The following is a 23,676-nucleotide window of genomic DNA, read 5'->3' on the forward strand; positions in this document are numbered from 1 at the left end:
GGAATGAAAGGGCAACAAAATTTTGTAACTACCAACATTGCCCAAATTGATTAGTTGATTTAGACCCAAAAAAAAAAAAAAAAAAAAAACCATACACACAAGTTAGTAGTTGCACAGAGAGAGAGAAGGGGGGGGGGGGTAAGCTTGAAAAAAACAGTGACTGAAGCTTGCGAACGGCGAATGGCGAACACAAATTAGAACGGCGAACGATGAACGGCGATGGAAACTGAAAGATATGGGTTTTGATTTTTTGAACAATCTGAAATGATATGCCGATATGGGTTTTGAACTTTTGATTCTTGCAGACAGATATAATAACTGAAAGATATTGGTTTTGATTTTTTGAACAATCTGGAATGATATGCTGATCTGATTTTTGTAGATTTTGTAGTTTGTAGTTGCAGATAGAGAGAGAGAGAGAGCGTGTGTGTGTGGGGGGGGGGGGGGGAGGGCAAGTTCACAGTTGAGAATGAGAATAGAGATGGAGCGATTGGGGAGGCTAAAATGATTTGCCCTAAGAATATATATATTTTTATATTACATAATTAAATTTATATATTTATCCTTTAAAATATAAAAGGGTATAATAGTAAATTTACTAAAATACTTTTCTTTCATTTCTTTTCCCAAACATGTTCATTATCCTTTCCTTTCTTTTCCTTCACTAATCAACCAAACACGATAGGGGGTTAAAATTATCCTTCCCTTTCCTTTCCTTTCCTTTCCTTTCCCTCATAACTAATGTTATCCTCTTCCTTCAAACCCACCGTACCAAATATAGCCTATATATATATATATATATATATTAAATTAAAACTCATTAAACCATTCAAGTGGGACCCGCCCACTTCCACTTCACCATTACAATATTCTTTATTTCTTCATCTCTTATCATTTCGGCAGCCATATGCTATCTTCTTCTTTCAATTGATACGGGCGCGAATCACCTACTGTGAGATTCCTATGCAGTTCTTGTTGTGAGTTTTAAGTGGCCTACATTTTGCCACATCGTTGATCATTTAATAGCTCTTAAGGCAGCGTTTGAGTGGAATTGAGGCAATGTTTGGATCATTCTTCACCATCAATTATAAGTATCTTCACACATAAAATAAGTTATGCACATAATACAGACTAAGTAATGTCACATACAAACTTAACTCAATTCAACATATTGTGTTTGGCAATTATACCACCATTTATAAGTATCTTCACCCTTAAATTAAGGTATGTACATAAATGGTGATGTTACTTTTAGACTCCTGTGATATTACTTTTTAGATCCTGTGATTTTACTTATAAATGGTGGTATATCTTCACCCTTAAATTAAGGTATACACATAAATGGTGATGTTACTTTTACACTCATGTGATGTTACTTTTTAGATCATGTGATGTTACTTATAAATGGTGTATCTTCACCCTTAAATTAAGGTATGCACATAAATGGTGATGTTACTTTTAGACTCCTGTGATATTATGTGATGTTTCTGATTTTTAGCATTTTTTATTTTTTTTTCAGGATTTTGTCGCCGCAAAGGTATTTTCGTCTTTTCACGTTTTGCGTACGGGATTTTAGTTGGGTTTAATTGCATTTCATACTTTTTATTTTATGTGAATTATGTAGCATCCCTATAATGGTGCATTGCATATATTTGTGTGGTGTGGATTATAAAATAAAAGAAAAAGGGAAAAGAAAAAGATAACGGTGGGACCCACCACTATCATATTTGTAGGCTAGAGACCACATTTTTTTTTTTTTTTGGTCTCTTATCTCTCACTCTCCCGTAGCTCTCTATTCTTCCTCTCTTTTCTTCTTTATTTCATTTTGTTTTGCAACAAACTTTGAATCAAGATTACTCCTTCAATATTTGGAATTTTTGAGTGCCGTTTGCGGCAAAACGGAGAGCACGGCGAGCTCTACGCGTGTGTACGAGCGATTCCAACTTTGAGCCTCCCTAGGAATTTCAAAATTCTTGACCCACTTTGAGGGTTTTGCACAATTAAGAGGTAGGAGTCCTTAATCCATGAAGTCTTGTGCTTTAGTGAGTTAATCTACTTGAATTGTGTCTTAAAATGCTTAATTGTGTTGATTTAGTTTAAAATGACTTGATTGAGATATGTGAACATAAGAGGATGTGTATTAAATAGGTTGTATGAAAATCATGCTTATATGTTGAGTTCCTATGTCTATTATGTTTTTAAGATGCTTAAATTATATAGAATCAAGCCAATTGCTTAGTTGAGGTGTATATTTGCTAATTGAGTAATTGTGGTATTAAAGATCTATGTGAAGAACATATCTATGTGTTGATTCTTGATATGCCTATCATGCTAGATTTCATTGTATGAAAACATGTTGTAGTTCATTAAAAATTCTTATGAATTATGCTTTGCCAATTAAATTTTGAGTGATTGTAGAATGATGCGCATAGACATGATATTGATACATTCATGCATTGATATTGGGCATGAAAAAGGGAAGAATTGTTTTGATACGAAAAAGAAGAAGAATTGTTTTGATACGAAAAAGGGAAATTTTTGGGAAAGTGTTTTGATGAAATGGTTTTATGAAAACCCGGTTGCCTCGGAGTCACTAGAGGGTCGGTAGGTTAATGTAACCTAGAGGGAAGTAGGGAGACTGCCCTAGCGTGGTTGAGCTATCTGGTCCTATAATGACGCTGCAGAGGTACCAACGGTCAGGGACAGTAGCCAATCCTTCTCTCGGCGTTGAGGAGGTACCAAAGGGGGTTACATTAACAGTTTGAAAGTGATTGATTTTGAATGAGAAAATAGGGAGTGACATCGGCATGCATTGCATTCCATTGCATCATATTGATTAGGTTGAGATTGGTTGTTATGTTGTATTAACCCGGCTTAGTATGAGCCCCATTTCCATTGCTCTATTCTATGTTTGGATTCACGGGGACACAAGAGACATGTCTTAAGTATCACCTGCTGAGAAAATTGCTCACCCTACATACTTAACAATTTTTTTAGGTCTTGGAAAGGAATTGGCGGATGACAATCCACCTCACACTTGAGAGCATTTAGGAAGCATTTTGGATGTATTTTTGTAGAGCTTGAACTTATTTTGTAAAGATGTTGACTTAGGATGTATTACTTTTTCAATATGTAAAATATTTGGATTTTAGCATGTGCATGGCCAGTGGGGTAATGTAATTGAGTTGTACCAACATTTAATCCTTAGTGTATTTTGGTAACGTGTGGTAAATTTTGTTAACGTTGTAGTTATTGTTATTGTGGATGTTGAAATGTATTTATGTATGTACGTGAATGTAGTGGTGTGGGTGATTGGCTTTCAAAGTTGGTGTATCTCAGTGATAGTGAGTGAGGATAACCCAAACCAGTTGACGTAAAACTCCATACGTCGACCGAGTTGCATGAACCAGTCGACGTTGTACACGTTCCAAACCAGTCGACGTGTAACTTCCCACACATCGACCGGTATCTCGGCAGTGGGATTTTTCACTGTTCATAACCCAAACCAGGTGACGTATAATGCATATATGTCGACCGGTTTGAATTGAAAAATTAATAATTGTTTTAAACTTAATGAATTCAAAATGTTTTTTATTCCTTAATTACTCATTAATTTAAATTGGGTATCCAAATAATTTAATTGTAATAGATGGGTTGGGTATGGTTCTTGTCCCATAAACATTCTTCTTTTAATTTTTCTAATTACACTTTGGCACCCAATTGTTATATGAGTAATTACCTTATGGCCCAATCAAAGTGCAATAAATATATTTTAACCACCGAAAAGACAATATTGTCCTGGGCCTTATTTTATTTATTGCATGACACAAGTAAATGACGATTATGCCCTCGAGTCTCAAATTATTGATTTATAGCAAATTACCATCTTGCCCTTTTTGGACCATGATAATTGAATTTAACGTGAAAGGACCGTATTACCCTTGGACAATTCCAGGTCGGGTAAGGACCCGTTTAATGATCCGGATCCATGAGGATTTGGGTCATTACATATTACTTTTTAGATTATGTGATGTTACTTATAAATGGTGATGAAATGATACTTATAAATAGTGATGTAATTGCCAAACACGGACTTAGTGTCTGTTTTATGAAGAAATACGTGGCTAAACAAACGCCACAAGACAGTAGACTACAGGAACTGCATAGAAATCTCACAGCAGGTGATTCGCATCCCAACTAATACATAATATATATATATATATATATATATATATATATACACACAAATGCTTAATAAATCAAAAATCCATTTCTCCTATATGTAACAAAATTTAAATAAAATAAAAGTCTCTAATAAAAAAAATAAGCCTCCAATCATAATTAATCAAATTAATTACGAAAACTAAAAATATAAATATAATCTTAAAAGTCAGGATTGTCACATATATAGTGCCGCCACCCCCTACTGAAAGTTTATTATTTATAATTAAAAATTTACATACCTATAATTTTCTTAAAATCCTAAAAGTACCTCCACTAAATTATGACAAAATCTCACTATATATATTTGTTCCCATTGAATTTTTGGGCTCTAAATAATCGAATATCTCTAACTCCCTCATTTTGTTGCTCTCTGTCCCCATCCATTGCCTTTCTCTCTCTCTCTCTCACACACACATTTCTCTCTGTGTGTATGTATATATGTATTATAAATTTGATAATAATAAAATTCATTTCTTTGTTTATTATGGTTCAAAATTTTTCAGTCAAGTTGCATTGTACTCAATAAAACTATCAACTAATGTTACAAATTTTTTATTTATCATGGTAGTTTGATTTTTTTATTCTCTAACTGTTGTCCAACAATGTCCTTGCTCTGTCACTAATGGTTGTTATTGATAAAGTCTAACCACGACGCCCAAAAGTCAAGTATGAGAAATGAATATTCGTAAGCAAGAGTATTGTAGTCTGTCTTCATTTTCACACACCTTGTATTAGTTGTCTATTCCCATGTAATTGTATGCCGGCCAGTACCGTCTATATATACCCTTCAAGCTTTTAAAGGATCCCCACCCAACCATAATATTTACTGCCACTAAAGAGGCCAATATCATCTAAAGCAAAGCCATGATAAGCTTATTAGAAAAAGCACTCTCTAACCTATTTGTTTTATTCTTGTTTATCTTTGTCCTTACGTTGGTTTCTTCTTCTTCTTCTTCGTCTCATGTTGCTTCTTCTGCAACTAATTCTATGGGTGCTGCAAAGAGAACTGAGGGAGAAAAGGAAGCAAAGGCTCTTCTAACATGGAAAGCTAGCCTTGACAATGAAAGCCAGTCTCTCCTGTCTTCTTGGGTTGGAGGCAGCCCTTGCAAATGGGCCGGAATCAATTGTGACGAGTCAAGAAGCATCACAAGTTTAAACCTTTCAAGTTATGGTGTGAGAGGTACCCTCCATAGTCTCAACTTCTCATCCTTTGCCAACTTACATAGTCTTGACCTTTTCAATAATTCACTCTATGGGACCATTCCATCACATATTGGAAACCTCTCAAAACTCCTTTTTCTTCGTCTTTCTATAAATAAAATCACTGGGGGAATTCCATCGGAAATAGGCCAACTACCAAGTTTAAGAATCTTTTACCTCTCCAGAAACCTCATCAGTGGTTCTATACCACAAGAAATAGGAAATTTGAGCTCGCTTACTGACCTCTCGTTGTTCAGAAACTACCTTAGAGGTGCAATCCCTGCTTCCATTGGAAACTTGGGAAACTTAACCGCTCTACACCTCTGTTATACTTTACTTTCTGGACCAATTCCTTCCAGTATAGGAAACCTGACAAAGCTCACCCAATTGCACCTCCAAGAAAATCAGTTATCTGGCTTCATTCCTGCTGAAATAGGAAAGCTGAAATCGCTCTCTCTTCTAAGTTTGTTCAGCAACAAATTAACTGGCTCAATACCACAAGAAATTATTAACCTTACATGGTTGCATACATTGCATCTAGGTGACAACATGTTGTCTGGGTATCTGCCACAAAATATATGCCTCTCGGGGGTACTTGAAAACTTCACCATCTATAACAACAATTTTGTGGGTCCTGTCCCAAGAACCCTGAAAAACTGCACTAGCCTGCTTAGAGTGAGGTTTGAAAGAAACCATCTAACTGGAAATATATCAGAAGACTTTGGCATATATCCTAATTTGGACTACATTGATTTGAGTTATAATAAATTGTATGGAGAACTTACTCCTGATTGGGGGAAGTGTCAAAGCTTAAAAAGCCTGAAAATATCCCACAATAATATTTCTGGTAGAATACCAGCAAACTTTGGGGAATCAATTCAGGCACTTGACCTCTCTTCCAATCATCTAGTAGGAGAGATTCCCAGGGAAATTGGTAGGCTGACTTTATTATTCAACCTAATTTTGAGCGATAACAAATTTTCAGGCAATGTTCCATCAGAAATTGGGATGCTATCTAATTTGAGACATCTTAACTTGGCTGCAAATAATCTGAGTGGTCCTGTCCCCAAAGAAATAGGAAATTGTGTTAAATTACTGACCTTGAAATTGAGCAATAATAGATTTGAGGGAAGTGTTCCTTTAGAGATCAGTGGTTTGCTTTCTCTTCACGATCTTGATCTTAGTCAGAATTCACTTGTGGGAGAAATACCACCAGAGCTCGGAACAATGCGCCACTTAGAAGTATTGCGTCTTTCCCACAATGAGCTCTCTGGTTCCATCCCATACACTTTCAGCCAAATGTTAACCCTGACATCTGTTGATATGTCCTACAATCAGTTGGAGGGCCCTGTTCCTAACAACAAAGCCTTTCGTGATGCTTCAACAGAAGCATTTACAGATAATAAAGGCTTGTGTGGTAACATCACCGGTTTGATGTCCTGCCCCTCTAGGAAGATCCACAAGGCAGAAGGTAAGAAGGGTCGCTTAATCTTGATAGCGGTCTCTTCTTTAGGCAGTTTGTTTGTTCTCTTTATCATTGCGGGTGTATTATGTTTCATTTGGCTGAGAGTGAGGAACAAAGGAAAAATCAAGCCAGAGGATGCCCAAAATGTTAATTTGTTTGCAGTATTGAGCTATGATGGACAACTGGTATATGGGAACATCATTGAAGCAACAGAGAACTTCAACTCCAAATATTGCATTGGAGAGGGTGGATTTGGAAGTGTTTATAGAGCTGATCTGCCTGGCGGTCAAGTTGTTGCTGTGAAGAAACTTCATGCAATAGAGGATGACAGCACGGCCGGTCTGAAAGCTTTTTTAAGTGAGATTCAAGCACTAACAGAGATACGACATCACAACATTGTGAGGCTCCATGGTTTCTGTTGGCATCCACGACATGCCTTCTTGGTTTATGAGTTCATGGAAAGGGGAAGCTTGGAAAGTATACTTAACGACGATCAAGCAGCAATGAAGTTTGGATGGAGTAAGAGGGTAAATGTTATTAAAGGTTTGGCCAATGCTTTATCCTACATGCACCATGACTGCTCAACACCAATAATTCATCGAGACATATCCAGCAAGAATGTTTTGTTAGATTCAAAGGAGGAGGCAATCCTCTCGGACTTTGGCACAGCTAAAATTTTGAAGCCAGGCTCATCCAATTGGACCTCATTTGCAGGTACCATAGGATACACTGCTCCAGGTAATTTGCCTTCGAAAAAAGCTTTAAAAACCTATTTTCTACTACTGAGTTTAGCTTCTTTTTCTGGACAATATTTAGCATGATTGGATACATATATTTTGCAGAGCTTGCTTATACAATGGAAGTCAATGAAAAATGTGATGTATATAGCTTTGGAATGGTGATAATGGAAGCACTTCTTGGAGGCCATCCAGGAGTTTTCGTCACATTTTTATCAACTTTGACATCATCAACTGCCCGTCATACACTGCTGAAAGATGTGTTAGACCAACGTCTCTCACAGCCCATGAATGAAGTCGCAGAGGATGTGGTCTTTATGATGAAGCTAGCTCTTGCATGCCTGTTATCCAGTCCACAATCTCGGCCAACCATGCGACAAGCTTCTCAACAGTTATCAGCTCAAAAGTGGCCTTCACCAGAGATGTTCCACATGATAACATTAGGACAACTGTTTGACTTTTAGTAATTTTGACTTCCTACTTGTGTTTCAATATTTTCTCATCTCCTAAGATTTCTGATCTTTGCCTCTGTATCAATGAATTAAAGGTTGTTGCAAGATGGGATGAGTCTCTCCACATATGGTTTAGAATGATGACAATAGGACCCAAAAAAATGTTAATGACGTGTTTCAATCTCAATTCCATCGAACTATTTTTATTATATGGAACCTGTACATTAATAGGATTATAAATAATAGCATATATGAGATTTCTAACCTTAGAGAAGTTTTCTCTTTGTTTTCCTTCTCCTATTTCTAATACATACTTAAAAAAGGAAGAAAGAAAGAAAAGCCAAATACATCATTGTTAACGAGGCATGTCCTACAAAAGCCAGCCAACTCTAGCAGCTCCATAACTAGTGATGGACCTAGGAATTTTGTTGAGGGGGCCACTATTGAAGGAAACGAATTTAAAGATAATTTTTTTATAAATAAAATAAGGTTCAGAATAACCTAATTACTTCACGAGAGAGAAAATCAGATTCTTTTAGTATCTTTTAAAGAGTAATACTTGCATCCTGTGCAGAGGATGAACTTCATCGTTCCTGATGACATGGCCACCTCTAAGAATGACACCTGTCCAAAACAAAAAAACTGCATTAAGATGGGCAAGACCCATTTTTGAGGGTTAAACCCGTTTCCCTCAAATCTCACACGTATCTACTCTCTCTCTTTCTCTGTATATATTTCCTGTTCATGAGAATGGTGGAGAGAAACGGCGATGCAAGAGTCCGGCAGAGATGAGGACAGCGAAGGATGGTTCTTGGAGGATCTTGGATCTGTGAGCGAGTTGGCAGTGTGGAGGAGAGCTCGGAGGCGGCGCCGTCAAAGAAGAGGTTTTCTTGGAAGAGGAATAGGGTTCTGGAGTGGTGTGAACAGTCGCAGCGGAGCTGAGGGTGAGAATAGCAGAGAGTAGCGGCAGAGGGCGACGCGTGCGTGATACTGAGGGTGACGCGTGAACATGACGCGCCCCTGTTGTTGGTGCGAGTACATTCGGTGCCCTATCGCTGTAACTCGGACGTTGGTTCGCGACGAGGTTCAGGTTTAATTACGGCGGCGAGGTTCAGGTTTAATCACGGCAGTGAGGTGGTTCACGGCGACGGCAGGTTCATGGCGACGGTTAGTGGCGCACGACGGTGGTGACCACGGCCATGACAATTTTTGGAGATAGTGGTGTACCTGTATTTGGTGATTCAAGAGTTGCACATTTGGTCTGAAATATCTGGTTAATTCTCGATTTATTTTGTTGTTGAAGGTTTTTGATCAGTGAAGCTGGCAATTTTAGAGTGAAAATACTTGTCAGAATTGCTCTTTTCGTCCAAAGGAAGATCTGGTTATGTACAAGCAGGCTTGTGGATGAAAAAGATGTAAAAAAAAATTGATACCAAAAAAATAAAAAGGCCAGTGTAGATCCTCTCCACCACATCCTCCTCCGCATCTTCAATTTCTTCCTCTGCCTTCCCTTTTATTTGGATGACATTTTTTTTTTTTTAATCTTAATCTCCAGTCCCTCTCCAGTCCCTCTTTCCCGATCCCAGGCATGTCTACCTTCATTATCGTTTTTTGCTCATATTCATTTATATGGCACAAAGCATTCACACCTTAACTCAGAAACGGATATTCCATCGCTCCATCAAAAATCATCTAAATAACTATATATATATATATATATATATATATATCTAAATGAATCAAAAAAACAAAGTAAACAAAGGAGTCAAGAAAATCAGTACTCCATAGTAACAGATTCAGATTCCTCGGGAGGATGGGGAGCTGAAGGTGTGACGCTCGGCGAAAATAGAGGCGGCCACCGTCAAAGACTCGTTTGATCGGAGGAGGATCTTTGCAACGGTGAAGCATTTGACTGATAATGAAAACGGGTTTAACACCCAAAAATGGGTCTTGCCCATCTAAATGTAGTTTTTTAATTTGGGACAGGTGTCATTCTCAAAGGTGGCCACGTCAGTAGGAGGATGAACTTCATCCTCCCTGCTATTACTCCCTTTTAAATCTAAAAAAATCAATGAGGACAAAAGTATATATAATGGAGTATTTTAAAAAATTAAGTGGGGGCATTTCTTAAATTTTTACAAAATACATGAGTAATAATACAAATAAAAAAGTTTCCACTAGTCCTATGCTAGGTCAATGGCTGCCCATAACATAAACCAAAACGCTACGCACAAGTCAACAATGCTAAACCCATGAAAATTACAAGAGAATTTTTTTATTTTTTTTTAACCAAAGCATGAGTCACTGAACCAGAACAAGCTGATAGCAACCCCAATTCCCCAAACCCATGAAAATTACCAAAAAAAAAAAAAAAAAAAAAACTCATAAATTTTGGAGAACTCACTTGGCTTCCAATGTTGCTTATAACAAAATCAAATTGAAAACCCCTAACAAAAAAAATTTAGGAGAAAATTTTAAAAATGAAGATAAGTAGGGTTGGATTGCCAACAGTTATGATTTTAAGGAGAAAGGATAAGAGAGAGAGAGAGAGAGAGAGAGAGACGTTGATGAACTAGGTCTTGAGCTGAATAAACTTTATACTTCCATTCTCCAAGGAAAATCTCTCTAAACCTGTTCGGGTCAACATTATGAGCTTAGCCAAAGTAGGCCCAGGGAGAATGTGCCCCTGCCTGGCCTAGCTATAATTTGTATGATTTTTTATTTATTTTTGACATATATATGAATTTTTTAAAATAATGACCCCTAAAATTTTTAATTTCTAAAAGTATCTCTTAACTTTTTCTTTCTTTCTCTTCTACTCTTCAAATCCCTTTAATTTCTTGAATTTGCCTTCTTCAATCAAACTCTATTTTTTTCTTTTCAAAGTTCTCTCATTTTTCATTCTTAATTTTTTTTTTTTTTTTTTTTTCTACTTCTTAAAATTCTTCTTTTTGCACTACTTATATATAATGTGTGTAGTAGATAACTTTCTTTTCTCTTCTTATTCTTTTTATTTCTCTTCTTTTTATTTAAATTTATTATTTTAATTTTATGAACTTAATGGATGTAATTTCATGCAGCACTTTCAAAATACATGCATGGTTTGTGGTTTGGCCCAACTTTTTGGTTGAAGAGTTGGCGTATAGAGAGAGAAAGTGTAAGATAGGCTAAAATCCTTTCATTTCTTCCACTCCACCGACACTCTCTCTTCTCTCTCCCATTCTTTTCTTTTTCATTTTACTTCAACCATTTGACCTCCAACCTTTGAGATTTTGAGCTTGTCATAGAAGGAAACTTGACGGGGACTATGAGAAGAACAAAACCCCTCAATCAATTTCGGATTTGGAGCACATTTTTCCTTTGGAGTAGCTAAGGTTTGCTCCTAATTTGAGGTAGGGGTGTATTATGCTTATAACCTGGGAGTTCTTGGAATTTTATGACCATTGTGTGAGTTATGCATACACTTGTGTGTGTGGGTTGGATTAGAGAGCTTATATAATGACTTAATTGTATGTCCATAATGTTTTATTGAATTCTTATGTTAATTTTCTTGTGTAACATGTTATTTATTTTATTGTTGACATTATTGATGTTTGTTAAAGTGCTAAATCTTAGTGTATACAATTACTTGTAATTAAAGTGCCTCACATGTTGTGGTTGTTCATGGAATTATTATATATTTGTTATGTTGTGAAGGTTAATTTTGAAGATATATAAATCTATCATAATTTTAAACACTTAAAATTTGATATAATGATAACATGAAATCACATGACTTTAAAATACACAGTTTCTTGACATTGCAACAAAGATTATGCCATTATAGTGATTTGGACCATTGGGCATGGATTGTGTGATTAATATAATTTATGTGCGCTTGTGAGGTGCAATTTGGGCATATCATGTTATATAGAATATTTTGTAGACTTGTTTGTTGATTTTGGGAGATACTCGGGAGTTGTTACTTTGAGAATGCGAGCGCTTGGCGCTCATGGGTGAAACATGAGTTTTTCCACTTTATATTAGCCAATCAGTTCGTTTCAAGTGGACTAATAATCCGAGAACGACTATTTTTATTTAGGTGCATAGCATGGCTATGTGACCGGGAGTGTGGGTGTGTTCCAATTTATCCCATTACTTGATTTTGACTTTTATTTCCAAGTTGGCATTTATGTGTTATTACAACTTGTGGATTTATGTAAATTACACTATATGGTTTATGCTTGTCTTAATGAACGGATTAAAATTATTTATGCTAGACTAGGATGATCCTATTTAGGTTTCCCTTGTGTTGTAAATAAGAGCAAGAAAATAGAAGAGAAGATTCTTCTATATGACTTAGATATGAGTACATGTGGGTTTATATAGGAACCCAAGACATACACTCAATACATTAATTTAGTTAATTACCAGAAATTAAGCTAATCAAAATCCTATAATCAAGCTAGTAGATTTTATGCATCAGAATATTCCTATAATCAAGCTAGCAGATTACATATAGCTGTTAGACCAAGAGGGGGTTGAATTGGTCTAATTAAACTTTTTCTTTAATGAAGGCAACACAAGTTAAACACTAATTAAGCACATAACACAAGGTATACAAGGAAACCCTCTGAATAGGGAAAAACCTTAGTTTTTGGCCTCAGCCAATAAAAGCATCCACTAGTTGTATGTATCTTGTTACATACTCAGCTGTCTCATTCTCTGCACACACCCATGCATCAGAATAGACACTAGTTTTCACAGCGCATCCACACACACTACTACACCACAGCGCATCCACACACTCCCCCTGTCCTCAGCAACCGCTCTTGGACCCAATAAGCTCTCACAGCTTAATCAACAATGGGGTGATGGATCATGCCTCACTACCATTATCAACAATGGGGTGAGGATGTAAAGCTTCACTACCATTTACAATAAGTATCAACACAACAACACTTGTTTTATGCAAGTAGTTACTCACTAAGCTGTCCCACTTTCCAACCACCTTCTACTCACTAGGACACTGACTTTCACTTCACTTACACATACACAAGCTCATCAACAATAAGCACACTTGCACTCCCCTTGTCCTAAGCAATCCTGCTTGGACTTACAAGCTCTCAATAGCCAAATCAACAATAAAATAAGGTGTTAATATACCAAGTACACAATGCTTCAGCTGCAACACAAGATAAGAATGAACACACATAGCTTGAAGTAGAACAATATGAAACCCTAGCTTTCTCTTCACTGCAACTGGAAGGATCGAACTGTAAAATCACAATATAGCTTCACGTGTTGCTCACACTAGGTTCCTATAGCCTTGAATTAGTTCAACTGACTTGTTCAAATAATTCTTGATCAATAGACAGCAAGTACATAACACGTTCAACAAACAAGGCTTTAAAACCCTGAGAAGGGTAAATCAGTCAAATCACCTGAACCTTGAGTAAATGTAGGTTCTCACAGCTTCACATAATCATAGCACACTTGCACAAACAATGTCTTCAATAAGCTCAGCAAGATTATCACACTTCAGCACAGAATATCCTCGACACAGAATAGCTTCAGCACAGAGTAGCTTCAGCACAACACAACTTTAGCACAGAATAGCCTCGGCACTAAAATAGCTTCAGCACAGAATAGTTGTGTCAACCTTTAGAATAGATCAGAGCAGCTTGAAACCCAAATTCACTACTTAATACAGCCCTTGCATCAGTTAATTTGACAGTAGCCTCATCTCAGCAATCAGTACACTCCTCAGAGTTGATTCAATGAGTTTTTCTTGCATAGATGAGCATCAAACAACAGAGAAAAACTTGCTTGACATAGTATACTAGAGATCCTCAGTTATATTTCAGATTAATACACATGCTCAGATAGAAATCACATCAAGAATAGCATGGTATATACTCTTCAAAGCTCAAATATCACTTTTCTGGCTTAAATATCTAATAACTTAGATTTACAAGGCCGAACAACAACATGGTCAGGTTTGTGGCAACTTTTTAATTTTAACAGCCTCAAATCAGTGATTGAAGCTTGCTAGAATACTTAACATGTAACTCATAGCAAGATATAGGCAGTGTATACTCAAATTAATAGACTAAATCAGAAAACAAGCTTGACAAAGGGATTAAGATGTCAAAACTTACTTCAGCTCCACTTTGTACAAGTGAGCACCTCCTACAGATGTAAGAATCACAAACAAACTTACTTGAGCCTTATTCAAACCACAAAAACCTTCACAGCAATTTTTGAACCTCCACAACCCCCTTGTTACACTAGAAAATCAGCAACACCGGATCTTCAATGCTTTGGTGATTCAGTGTCCCTTTTTTGTTGATTTCAGAGATTAAATTCAGCTCAGAACCTCACAAATTTTCTCTGAAAATCACTCAACATATTAGCTCACGAGACTCTCATTCATAGCAGCTCAATTGAAGCTCATAAGGCCTTAAGTCAGTGCGCTGTAAATTCAAGAGGCTCAAAACCTAAGGAGCCTTATAGCAGCATATTTATAGTGACACTGAATTGCACAAGGCCTCACACACCACGGATATACACCTGTCACCTCAAGCCAATGATTGAAAGAACATATTTCAGATGTTTTCAAAGCAATGGACCAATGCAGGCTTGCCACCTTAGCTAATTTTGTCACTATTCTACCAGCTATAGCAGATTACAAGTTTGAGTACTAAATTCCATTTCTGTCCAAACTTAGCCTCTAAGGAATGATATATTCTTTCATATATAAGCTCTCTAGGACCACTAAGACGTGTCACATTCTTCTCTAGGACCACTGAGACGTGTCACATTCTTGAGCATAGCTAACATTCTTCTTTGGGACCATTGAGACGTGTCATATTCTTGAGCATATCTGATATTTTTCTCTACTTAGCACTGTATTCCTCACAATGCAGGTCCAATTTATTTGCAATGCAGGTACCAAAATATACATATATATATCCTTGAGGATGTGGCTAAGATTACATAATTGCCCTTCACAGTTGGCACTTGTCACTTAAACCAAATGATGCTTGCTGCAGCCCATTTAGCTTTCGACCTTTAGCCTTCAACCTTGTATAGAAATGCCTTCAGCTTATTTAGCCTTCGGCCTTTAGCCTTTAGCCTTGTATAGAAATGCCTTTAGCCTTCAACCTTCAGTCTTCAGTCTCCAGCCTTTATCCTTTAGCCTTGTATTCAAGAATAAACCTCAAAATGGGTGATACCATTTAGCCACAGGACTGGTATTTTGTCATTCAAAGAGTAAACCATATCAACAGTAGCAGAATAGTCAACTTTCCTAATTAATTACAGGCTGTAAACAACTTATATTCATGACACTCCCCCTCAAGCTGGAGTAGATATCAACAGCTCCCAGCTTGCTGCAAATAGAGTCGAATGCATTCTTTGGAAGAACTTTAGTGAAGATGTCAGCTAGCTGATTGTGAGAGGGCACAAAAGGAGTTACAATCTCATTTGAAGCCACCTTAGAACGAATGAAATGACAATCCACTTCAATGTGTTTTGCCTATTTATGAAAAATTGGATTGCTAGCAATATGAATGGTGGCCTGGTTATCACAGTAAAGAGGAGTTAGATCTTTGTAACGACCCGAACCCATGGGTTTGAACTGTTAACCGGGTCTTTACCAGAACCCGAGGTCACCTAAGCCAATTCACATCATGTCTAGTATCAACACATCATCATCGTGCTTTAAATGTGTCCCAAAAAGGCTTTAAGATGGATAGACCAGAAGAAAGAACAAAGAAGGATCAAGCAGCTTCACTTCGGGCGACCGAAGTGAAGCTTCGGTCGGCCGAAGCAAAATCCCCTGTACGGTAGGCCGAAATGGCTAACCGGTCAATCGGTTGAGAACCCAAAACTCCCAAAAGCTATTGGAAGAATCGGTCGACCGAAGTGCCCATTTCGGTCGACCGAAATGGCTCGGCAAGCCCTGAATCAGCCACTGGATTACTGTGATTTATGGGAATAAAAAAAAATGGCTTACGCAAGAGTTTAAAACTGAACTAAAACCTGCTCTAACAAGCTAATAAATGACCTTCCACATTCCAATCAATTGAAATTACAAGTTTTACATGCCCAAAACATGATTCCAATATGATTTACAAGTGTTGTAACAACATGCTATACAAAGCTTTACAAAGTGGGTTCTAATCTCAAAAAGGTAACCAAAAGTAGTCCTCTAGTCCAAGTTAAGACTGTGGTGGATTGTCGTCTGCCATTTCTTTTCCATGTCCTGAAAAATATTAAATATAAAGGGGTGAGTGAATTTCTCAGTAGGTGGTGCCTAAGATACACCTCTTGCGACCTCGTGAATCCAAACAATGAATAGAACGATAAGGAGCGGGATCATACTATGCCGAGTGAAGTACAATATCAATTTCAAGTCCAAAATGAACGATGTGATGCTATGGAATGCTATGCCATGCTATGTTGCTCCCCATTTTCAAAACCATCCATCACTTTCAAATTGTTAATACAACCCATCCTTTGGTGACTCTGCAGCAACACGAGAGAAGGATTGGCTACTGTCCCTGACCCTTGGTACCTCCACGACGTCATTGGGGCCAGTTAACTCAACCACGTTAGGGTGATTTCCCTAGTTTCCCTCTAGGTCATATTAACACCACGGACCTTTGGTACCTCCGCGGCGTCCGGGTTTTCTCAAAACCACTTTGTTAAAACTTTTCCCCAAAAGTCCCTTTTTCCTTTCAAAACAATTCTTTCCCATTTTTTTTGCCCAATGCGATGCATGAATGCGTCATGCTTTCCCATATCATATCAATGTCCATTATCATACATCCAAATTTAAGCTCAAATTACATAACATAATTTTACAATAAATCCCAAAGGAAATAACATGCTTTCACATCAAGAAGTTTGGCAATTTCTAAACATAATAGGCATGAAATATTACCAATTAAGCATGTTTTTCATATAAATCAACTACTACACATAGTCATGGGCTTCATGTACAACAATTAAATCATTTTAGAGGCAATCAACTCAAATTAAGCATGCTTGTCAATAAATAATGAAGAGAAATTCACAAAAATACAAGACGTTTATGGATTAAGAATCCCTACCTCAAGAAATGCAAAACCCCCCAATTTTGTACCCTAGATTCAAAATTTCAAAGTGCACCAAACCAAGAATTGCTCTGATTAAATCGTAGATCTAGACGTGCTTTCTAATTTGCCATAAACGGCATCCAAAAACTCCAAAAGACGAGAGAATAATCAAGGATTGAATTTTCACTTGGAAAGAGAAAAAAAAATGAGATGAGAAAAGGAAGAGAGAGTGAGTTACGGGAGAGAGAGAATTGTGAGGTCAATTATGGCCTCTATGCCACTTAAAGATAAGTGGTGGGTCCCACCACTTTTTAATTAAAATTTTTCTTTTTATTCTTTATTCTTTACACCAAAATTATATATATATATATATTCCTACACATAATAATTCTCAACCACATATAACACATTAGACAAAATAAATGTGATGCAAATGGACTCAACCAACATCCCCGTATGCGACAATTTCGGTAGTAGGTCCCACACGGGACCGTTAGACCCGAAAAATGAAAAAATGCCATAATGGCCACCCTTGCATTTAAAAGGGTCCTGAACTTAGTAAAATATCCCAATTAACTCATGGACATATCCGGCACACCCCACGGTGTCTGGCACGTAAAACGAGAAAAGACGAAAATGCCCTTGCAAAAATAAAAAATCCCAGAAAATGGAAAATGGTAAAAAAAAAAAAAATTGGAAACATTACAATCTTGCACTAAGATTCCACACTCTTGTAGAAGGCTTCTCAACCAAGTTAGCTCGCAAGTTGTGTGAGCCATTGCACGGTATTCAGCCTCAGCACTAGATCAAGCAACAACTGATTGTTTCTTACTTCTCCAAGTCATAAGATTACCCCCAATAAAAGTACAATAACCCGCAGTTGATATTCTATCTGAGGGAGTACCTGCCCAGTCTGCATCAGTATACCCTTCAATGTGAAGATTTCCTGAAGATTGGAAAAGAAGACCATGGCCTGGAGCACCTTTGAGGCACTTTAGAATGTGTACAATTGCATTCATGTGAGGGACCCTGTCACGGCCCAAATTTTCTAATAAAATGCTCTGATACCATTTTGTCACGCCCCAAAAATTCTAATAAAATCCTTAATTTATTCAAATCCAAATGCATCAAAATACACTCAGGATCATAAAAAAAATGCCCTCTTTGATACAAAAAGTTAATTTCCTCAAATATACACAAAAAATTCTCCAAATAAATACATAAATCCTGTAACGTGAACTCTTCCACCTAAGCCCGAATCTAGCAATCCCTGTTCATCCTTGGTACCTGAAACTGGAGGGTGGTGAGACGAGAAGTCCCAGTAGGAAAAACTATAACAAGAATTTCTTGGAGGTTTAACAAAACAGCTTCACAAAATATACATATTCATGTGAGTATATAAGCAAAATAAATACGAATTTAATTAAAACATTTAATAAAAACCATTGAAGTAAAACCACTCCAAACCATTCAAGGTATAGAGAACCCTACACTGAAAAAGAAATATTTCCTCACTGGATCACCAAGTCCTCAAACCTCCGGTCTCCTATACAATTCTCAGCTCCTATTTGCAACTCTCGTCCCTCTCTCCTCAAACTCTCTCTCTGTGTACTAATTTAGTGACACACAATACACAATTATATAGGCAAATGCATTCCACCAATAGTACAAAAATCAGCTAATAAAAGCCACGTGCATAAAGTAGCCGAAGTCAAAAAGTGGGTTTGCCAAAACCTTATCACCTCATTCCTTAATTCCAATACACTCATTTCAAGCCTATCAGACAACCCCCCACGTGAAGGACTAAGTTCAAAGAACTTATTGCCACAAAATCAATTTCGTGGGCCCCACCACATCATTACTTTTTCCTTTCTTTCTTCTTTTTCCCTTTTTCCTTTCTTTCTTTTTCTCTAAATTTTCGGCTGGCAGCACTCATTCTTCTTATCTCAAGGCAGATGCAATATATATATATATATATATATATATATATATATATATATATATATATATATATAATATGCATACAAGAACACATCTAGCTCCTTAGTAGACCCCACAAAAAACATCATAACCCATTTCTCTTTCCACAATTTTTGTCCATCTACTGCTCCATTTTGCTGTAATCTCCATCAGATCAAGAAAAGTAATATAATTTCAATTGCAAAAAAAATAAATCAAATAGCTTAATCATGAATCTCCAATTTAAAATTAGATAAGACAACTAAAAATCATGAAATAAATATAATTAAAAATCCTAAAAATCTGGGTGGTCACAGACCTGTGGGTTGGTCATGAATTGACTCACCACACTAACTACATATGAATATCTGGTCGAGTGATAGTCAGGTAAATTAGCTTACCAACTAGTCTTCTGTACATCTCAAGACCATCAACTAAGTCACCAACATCAGACATCAATTTCTAATTGGCCTCCATAGGTGTAGCAATAGGTTTAGCTCCAAGATGACCCATATCTCTCAAAATATCAAGAACAAATTTTCGTTGAGACAAATAAATGCCTTTATTTGATCTCGCAACCTCAATACCAAGAAAATAACGAAGCTTGCCCAAATCTTTAGTAAGAAAGTTTGAACTAAGATGACCAATCAAAGTCTGAATGCCATTACTGTCACTTCCAGTAATTACAATGTCATCCACATAGACGACCAATATCATAATACCATGTTTTGTCTTCTTAAATAACACCGAGTGATAAACCTTACTTTTAGTCATTCCATGAGTAACTACAACTTTTTTGAATTTGTCAAACCATGCTCGAGGAGACTATTTAAGTCCATAAATCGATTTATGGAGATGACAAACACACTCCCCCTTGGACTCAAACCCACGTGGTTGAGCCATGTACACTGTCTCACTCAAATCTCCATGCAAGAAGGTATTCTTAACATTAAGTTGATGAAGGGGCCAATTAAGATTTGTAGCAAGAAAGATAATAATATGAACTGAGTTTAGCATGTCCACAGGAGAAAAAGTTTCAATGTAATGAAGACCATAGGTTTGAGTAAAGCCCTTAGCAACAGGACGAGTTTTTAACCTGTCAACAGTACCATCTGGATTTTGCTTCACTGTGAAAATCCATCGGTAACCAACAATGTATGCACTTGTGGGCTTAGGAACAAGCGTCCAAGTATTATTCAAGTGCAAAGAATGCATTTTATCCTCCATTGTTTTTCACCAACCAGGATGGGAAAGTGTGAGGACCTGCATTTTTATTATTTTTTCGAACATTTTAGCATTCATGCATTTTATTTTTATTGTCAAAAATATAATTATTTTGCAAATGTGAATTAAACATCATTATGTGTTAAGAAATATTATAGACTACGTTATGCAAATAGCATATTTGTCATTTAGTATTTCATAAAGGGCATTATGGACTTTTTGTTTTACAAATGGAATACATGGTATATGATAATTTGATAAAGGGCAAAGTAGACTTTTACTTTGCAAAATAGCATAATTGACATTTGGTTAGTTGTGAAAGGGTATTCTTGACTTTTATCATGTAAATGGCATGAATTGTATTTAGTAGGAAATAAAAGGACTTTTGAGTCATTTCTTATGATTTTGGTTTTAATCCATGGAGGGGATGACATGTGTAGGTGTATGTGGTTGCACCATAACCATTCATTTTATAACATATAGTATGCCTAGTGTTTTTGTTCTTAGAAACCATTTTGGTAAAACCCAATTTTCGTGCTTTCTATTTCCTTTCCATAGTGATACATTTTAAGCTAAATTTTGGAAGCTTTGTGTTGGGATTTTGATGGGACTTTGTGAAGGAAAAATGTTCCTTAGATAGTGAGGGTTCTTTTGATATCAAACTTGAGTCCATTTCTTTTGTTGCTGGGTTTGGAAAGTGGTGTTAAAAGAAGAGGGTTTTGGTTGCAAACAAAGAAGGAAGTGTTCTTCATTTTCTACCTTGGAAGGCTTTGATCCATCATTTGAGTTACTTTAAGTTGTGATTGTTGCTGAGTTTTAAGCTTCTTTGAGGTAGGATTACTTAACTCTCACACCCTTTACCTTTAAGGAATCAATTCTATGTGTTTTGTGCTTAAAACATAGGCAGCTACTTGTTTTTCACAATTTTGGAATCACAGCAAGCTGAACTTTAAAGGATCATAACATCCTTGTTTTAAGTCCAAATTGAGCGATTTTTGAGTCTAAATTGACTAGCTCGAAACAGGCTTTCCAATGATACCAAATTCAGCCTTAGACTCCAACTGTGGAAAAAGTTATGATCTTGTAAACATAGGCTGCCAGTTTTGCGCTGTAATCTGCATAATTTCCTGCACAGTGACCTGAACTTCAACTGACCACAACTCCCTCATTTTAAATCCAAATTGAAGCGATTTTTGAGTTTAAATTGACTAGCTTAAAACAAGCTTTCCAACGATACCAATTTCAGCCTTAGATTCTAACTGTGGAAAAAGTTATGACCTTGTAAATATAGGTTACTACTTGAAAATTAGAATGTTGGTTGTTATGATATGGGAAGTTTTGTACTTGATTTCCTAAATGTTATTAAGCACTGTTTACATTGTTATACGGCAAATGTGAGTTAGAAAACATGCTTCTTATGTTATACAACCATGGGTTACTTAGCCTGTTAATTTACCATGCTTGTGTGTGGATTAAAATGCAATACCATGATATTGTATATGAGTTAAGATTTCTATATTTATTTCATTATCTGTGCACATGTTATACAAATGTACATGCATCTCACATGAGCATGGGGGGTGATGTTGGAATGAGAAGGAAAGTGCAAATGTTTTATTAAATGGTTTTGAAAACCGGATAACAGGGAGGCGCCTTATATCTGTGAGTTTGGAAAAGAAAAAGGGAACTGAATCAAAGATTTTAAAACCGGACAAGGAGTTGCCTTGTTTGTGCAGTTAATGGAAATCTAGAGAAGACGTAGGAGTTGCCTACGCGTAATTGTGTCACTAGGCCCCAAATGATTACAAGGAGTTACCTTGGATTAGGGATAGATGATCAATTCTCTTCTCGTGGTATAGGGAGCAGCTCTGGCCGGATTACATTAACTTTTTGTGATGGAAATAGGACTTTGGGAAGTGAGAGGTGTCAGTGACATTAGCATTGGCATTGGCGTTACATGGCACTTCATTTTATTATCTCATATGATATGTTGCTTTCCCCTGAGCTTGTATGATCCCTTTATCTTTTATCCGTCCTTTGTTTAGATTCACGGAGGTATTAAGGAGTGCACTTTAAGTAATTCTTACTGAGCTGTGGTTGCTCATTCCTATTTTATACATATCTTTTCAGGTCATGGCACGGATGGTATGGAGGGTGTTCCTCCTCAGCTGTAGACAGAGTCAGGGCTAGCGTTGTAATGTTTTGTTCCGCATAATAGACTATGTTTTGTCTTATATTTCTTTAGAATTTTCCTGGCATGTAATAAATGTTCTTTTAGACTTTAAAACTTTAAAGTTTTAATATTGGCATCTTATCTATTTATTTTCAGTCTTGATTTTATAAAGGGAAATGGATAGGTGGATGCGTGGTTGAGACAAGTTACAAGGATATTTATTAATTTTGAGATTGTGATTATTTGTGTGTTGTGTTCACAATCCGGACCATGGTCTAGGGACGTGACAGAAAGAGCCTCCTTATATATTTTAGGAAAAGAGACAAGATAAGGATATTGTGAAAGCTTTAAATGAAGGAGATAAATGATCTTAAGATACAAAATTAGAGATAGGGTGCTTAGTACAAGACCTTTTACCTTTACGAATGGCAATGGGAATGTTAGGACTAAATGGAGGAGTAAGATCTGCAAGCGCCGAGGAGAGCAATGGAGGATTTGAGGATGGTGCTATTGGGGCTGTAATTGGTTAAGATAGGCAATGAGAAGACCGGAGACGTTTACGAACATAGACCTTAGGATATGAAGGAATGAACCTAGTAGGATATTAAGGCACGAAAAGAACAGGTAGGGGACGAACAGACTCTTGGAGTAAAGGCTCTTGCAGTTGACAACCCTCCGTAGAGTAATAGGGAACATTTTCAAAGAAAGTCACATCAGCACATACAAAATGTTTTGTTAATGTAGGACTATAACATCGGTACCATTTTTGAGCACGAGAATAACCAAGAAATATACATTTATGTGCACGAGGGTCAACAACAAGGATTGGACCATTCTTTTGTTCAGCAACTCCATTTTGTTTTGGTGTATCAACCCATGAGGTTTGATGAGTGATACCCTTTGACTCAAAGAAGTGCTGAAAGTTATAAACTTTATACTCAAGAGCATTATCAGTACAAAGAATGTGCAACTTGGCATTAAATTGATTAGTGATTTCAGTATAAAATGATTTAAATGCATCAAACACTCGAGAGTGATCTTTAAGAACATATAACCAAGTCAAATGGGAATGATCATCAATAAAAGAAATGAAATAACGTGCACCAGACAAACCAGTTGTTCTCGCTGGACCCCAAACATCGAAGTGAACCAGCTCAAA

General features: G+C 36.7%; 1 protein-coding gene and 1 long non-coding RNA gene across 2 annotated transcripts; both read left to right on the forward strand.

Moving 5' to 3' along the window:
- Positions 1–5,167: 5,167 nt before the first annotated feature.
- LOC132277719 (MDIS1-interacting receptor like kinase 2-like) lies at positions 5,168–8,090 on the forward strand. The gene is made up of 2 exons (XM_059779563.1): positions 5,168–7,627; positions 7,732–8,090. Exons 1-2 carry the CDS (start codon positions 5,212–5,214, stop codon positions 8,088–8,090), a joined length of 2,775 nt encoding a protein of 924 aa, XP_059635546.1. The 5' UTR covers positions 5,168–5,211.
- A 12,774-nt stretch (positions 8,091–20,864) lies between these two features.
- On the forward strand, positions 20,865–22,722 carry LOC132278839 (uncharacterized). Its single transcript, XR_009471139.1, has 2 exons — positions 20,865–21,175; positions 22,475–22,722. It is a non-coding gene; the product is annotated as an uncharacterized LOC132278839 (long non-coding RNA).
- Positions 22,723–23,676: the final 954 nt, after the last annotated feature.

Source organism: Cornus florida, unplaced genomic scaffold (assembly GCF_030987335.1).
Source record: "Cornus florida cultivar Cherokee Brave unplaced genomic scaffold, ASM3098733v1 CherokeeBrave_3.0.0_Hap2_Chr10, whole genome shotgun sequence".
Classification (NCBI taxonomy): domain Eukaryota; kingdom Viridiplantae; phylum Streptophyta; class Magnoliopsida; order Cornales; family Cornaceae; genus Cornus; species Cornus florida.

What these genes read in the sequence shown, in the direction of transcription:
- LOC132277719 (XM_059779563.1), top strand. Translation starts at nt 5,212, where the DNA reads ATGGGTGCTGCAAAGAGAACTGAGGGAGAAAAGGAAGCAAAGGCTCTT. An exon ending in CATAGGATACACTGCTCCAG is followed by an intron (nt 7,628 to 7,731) that starts GTAATTTGCCTT and finishes TATATTTTGCAG; the next exon opens with AGCTTGCTTATACAATGGAA.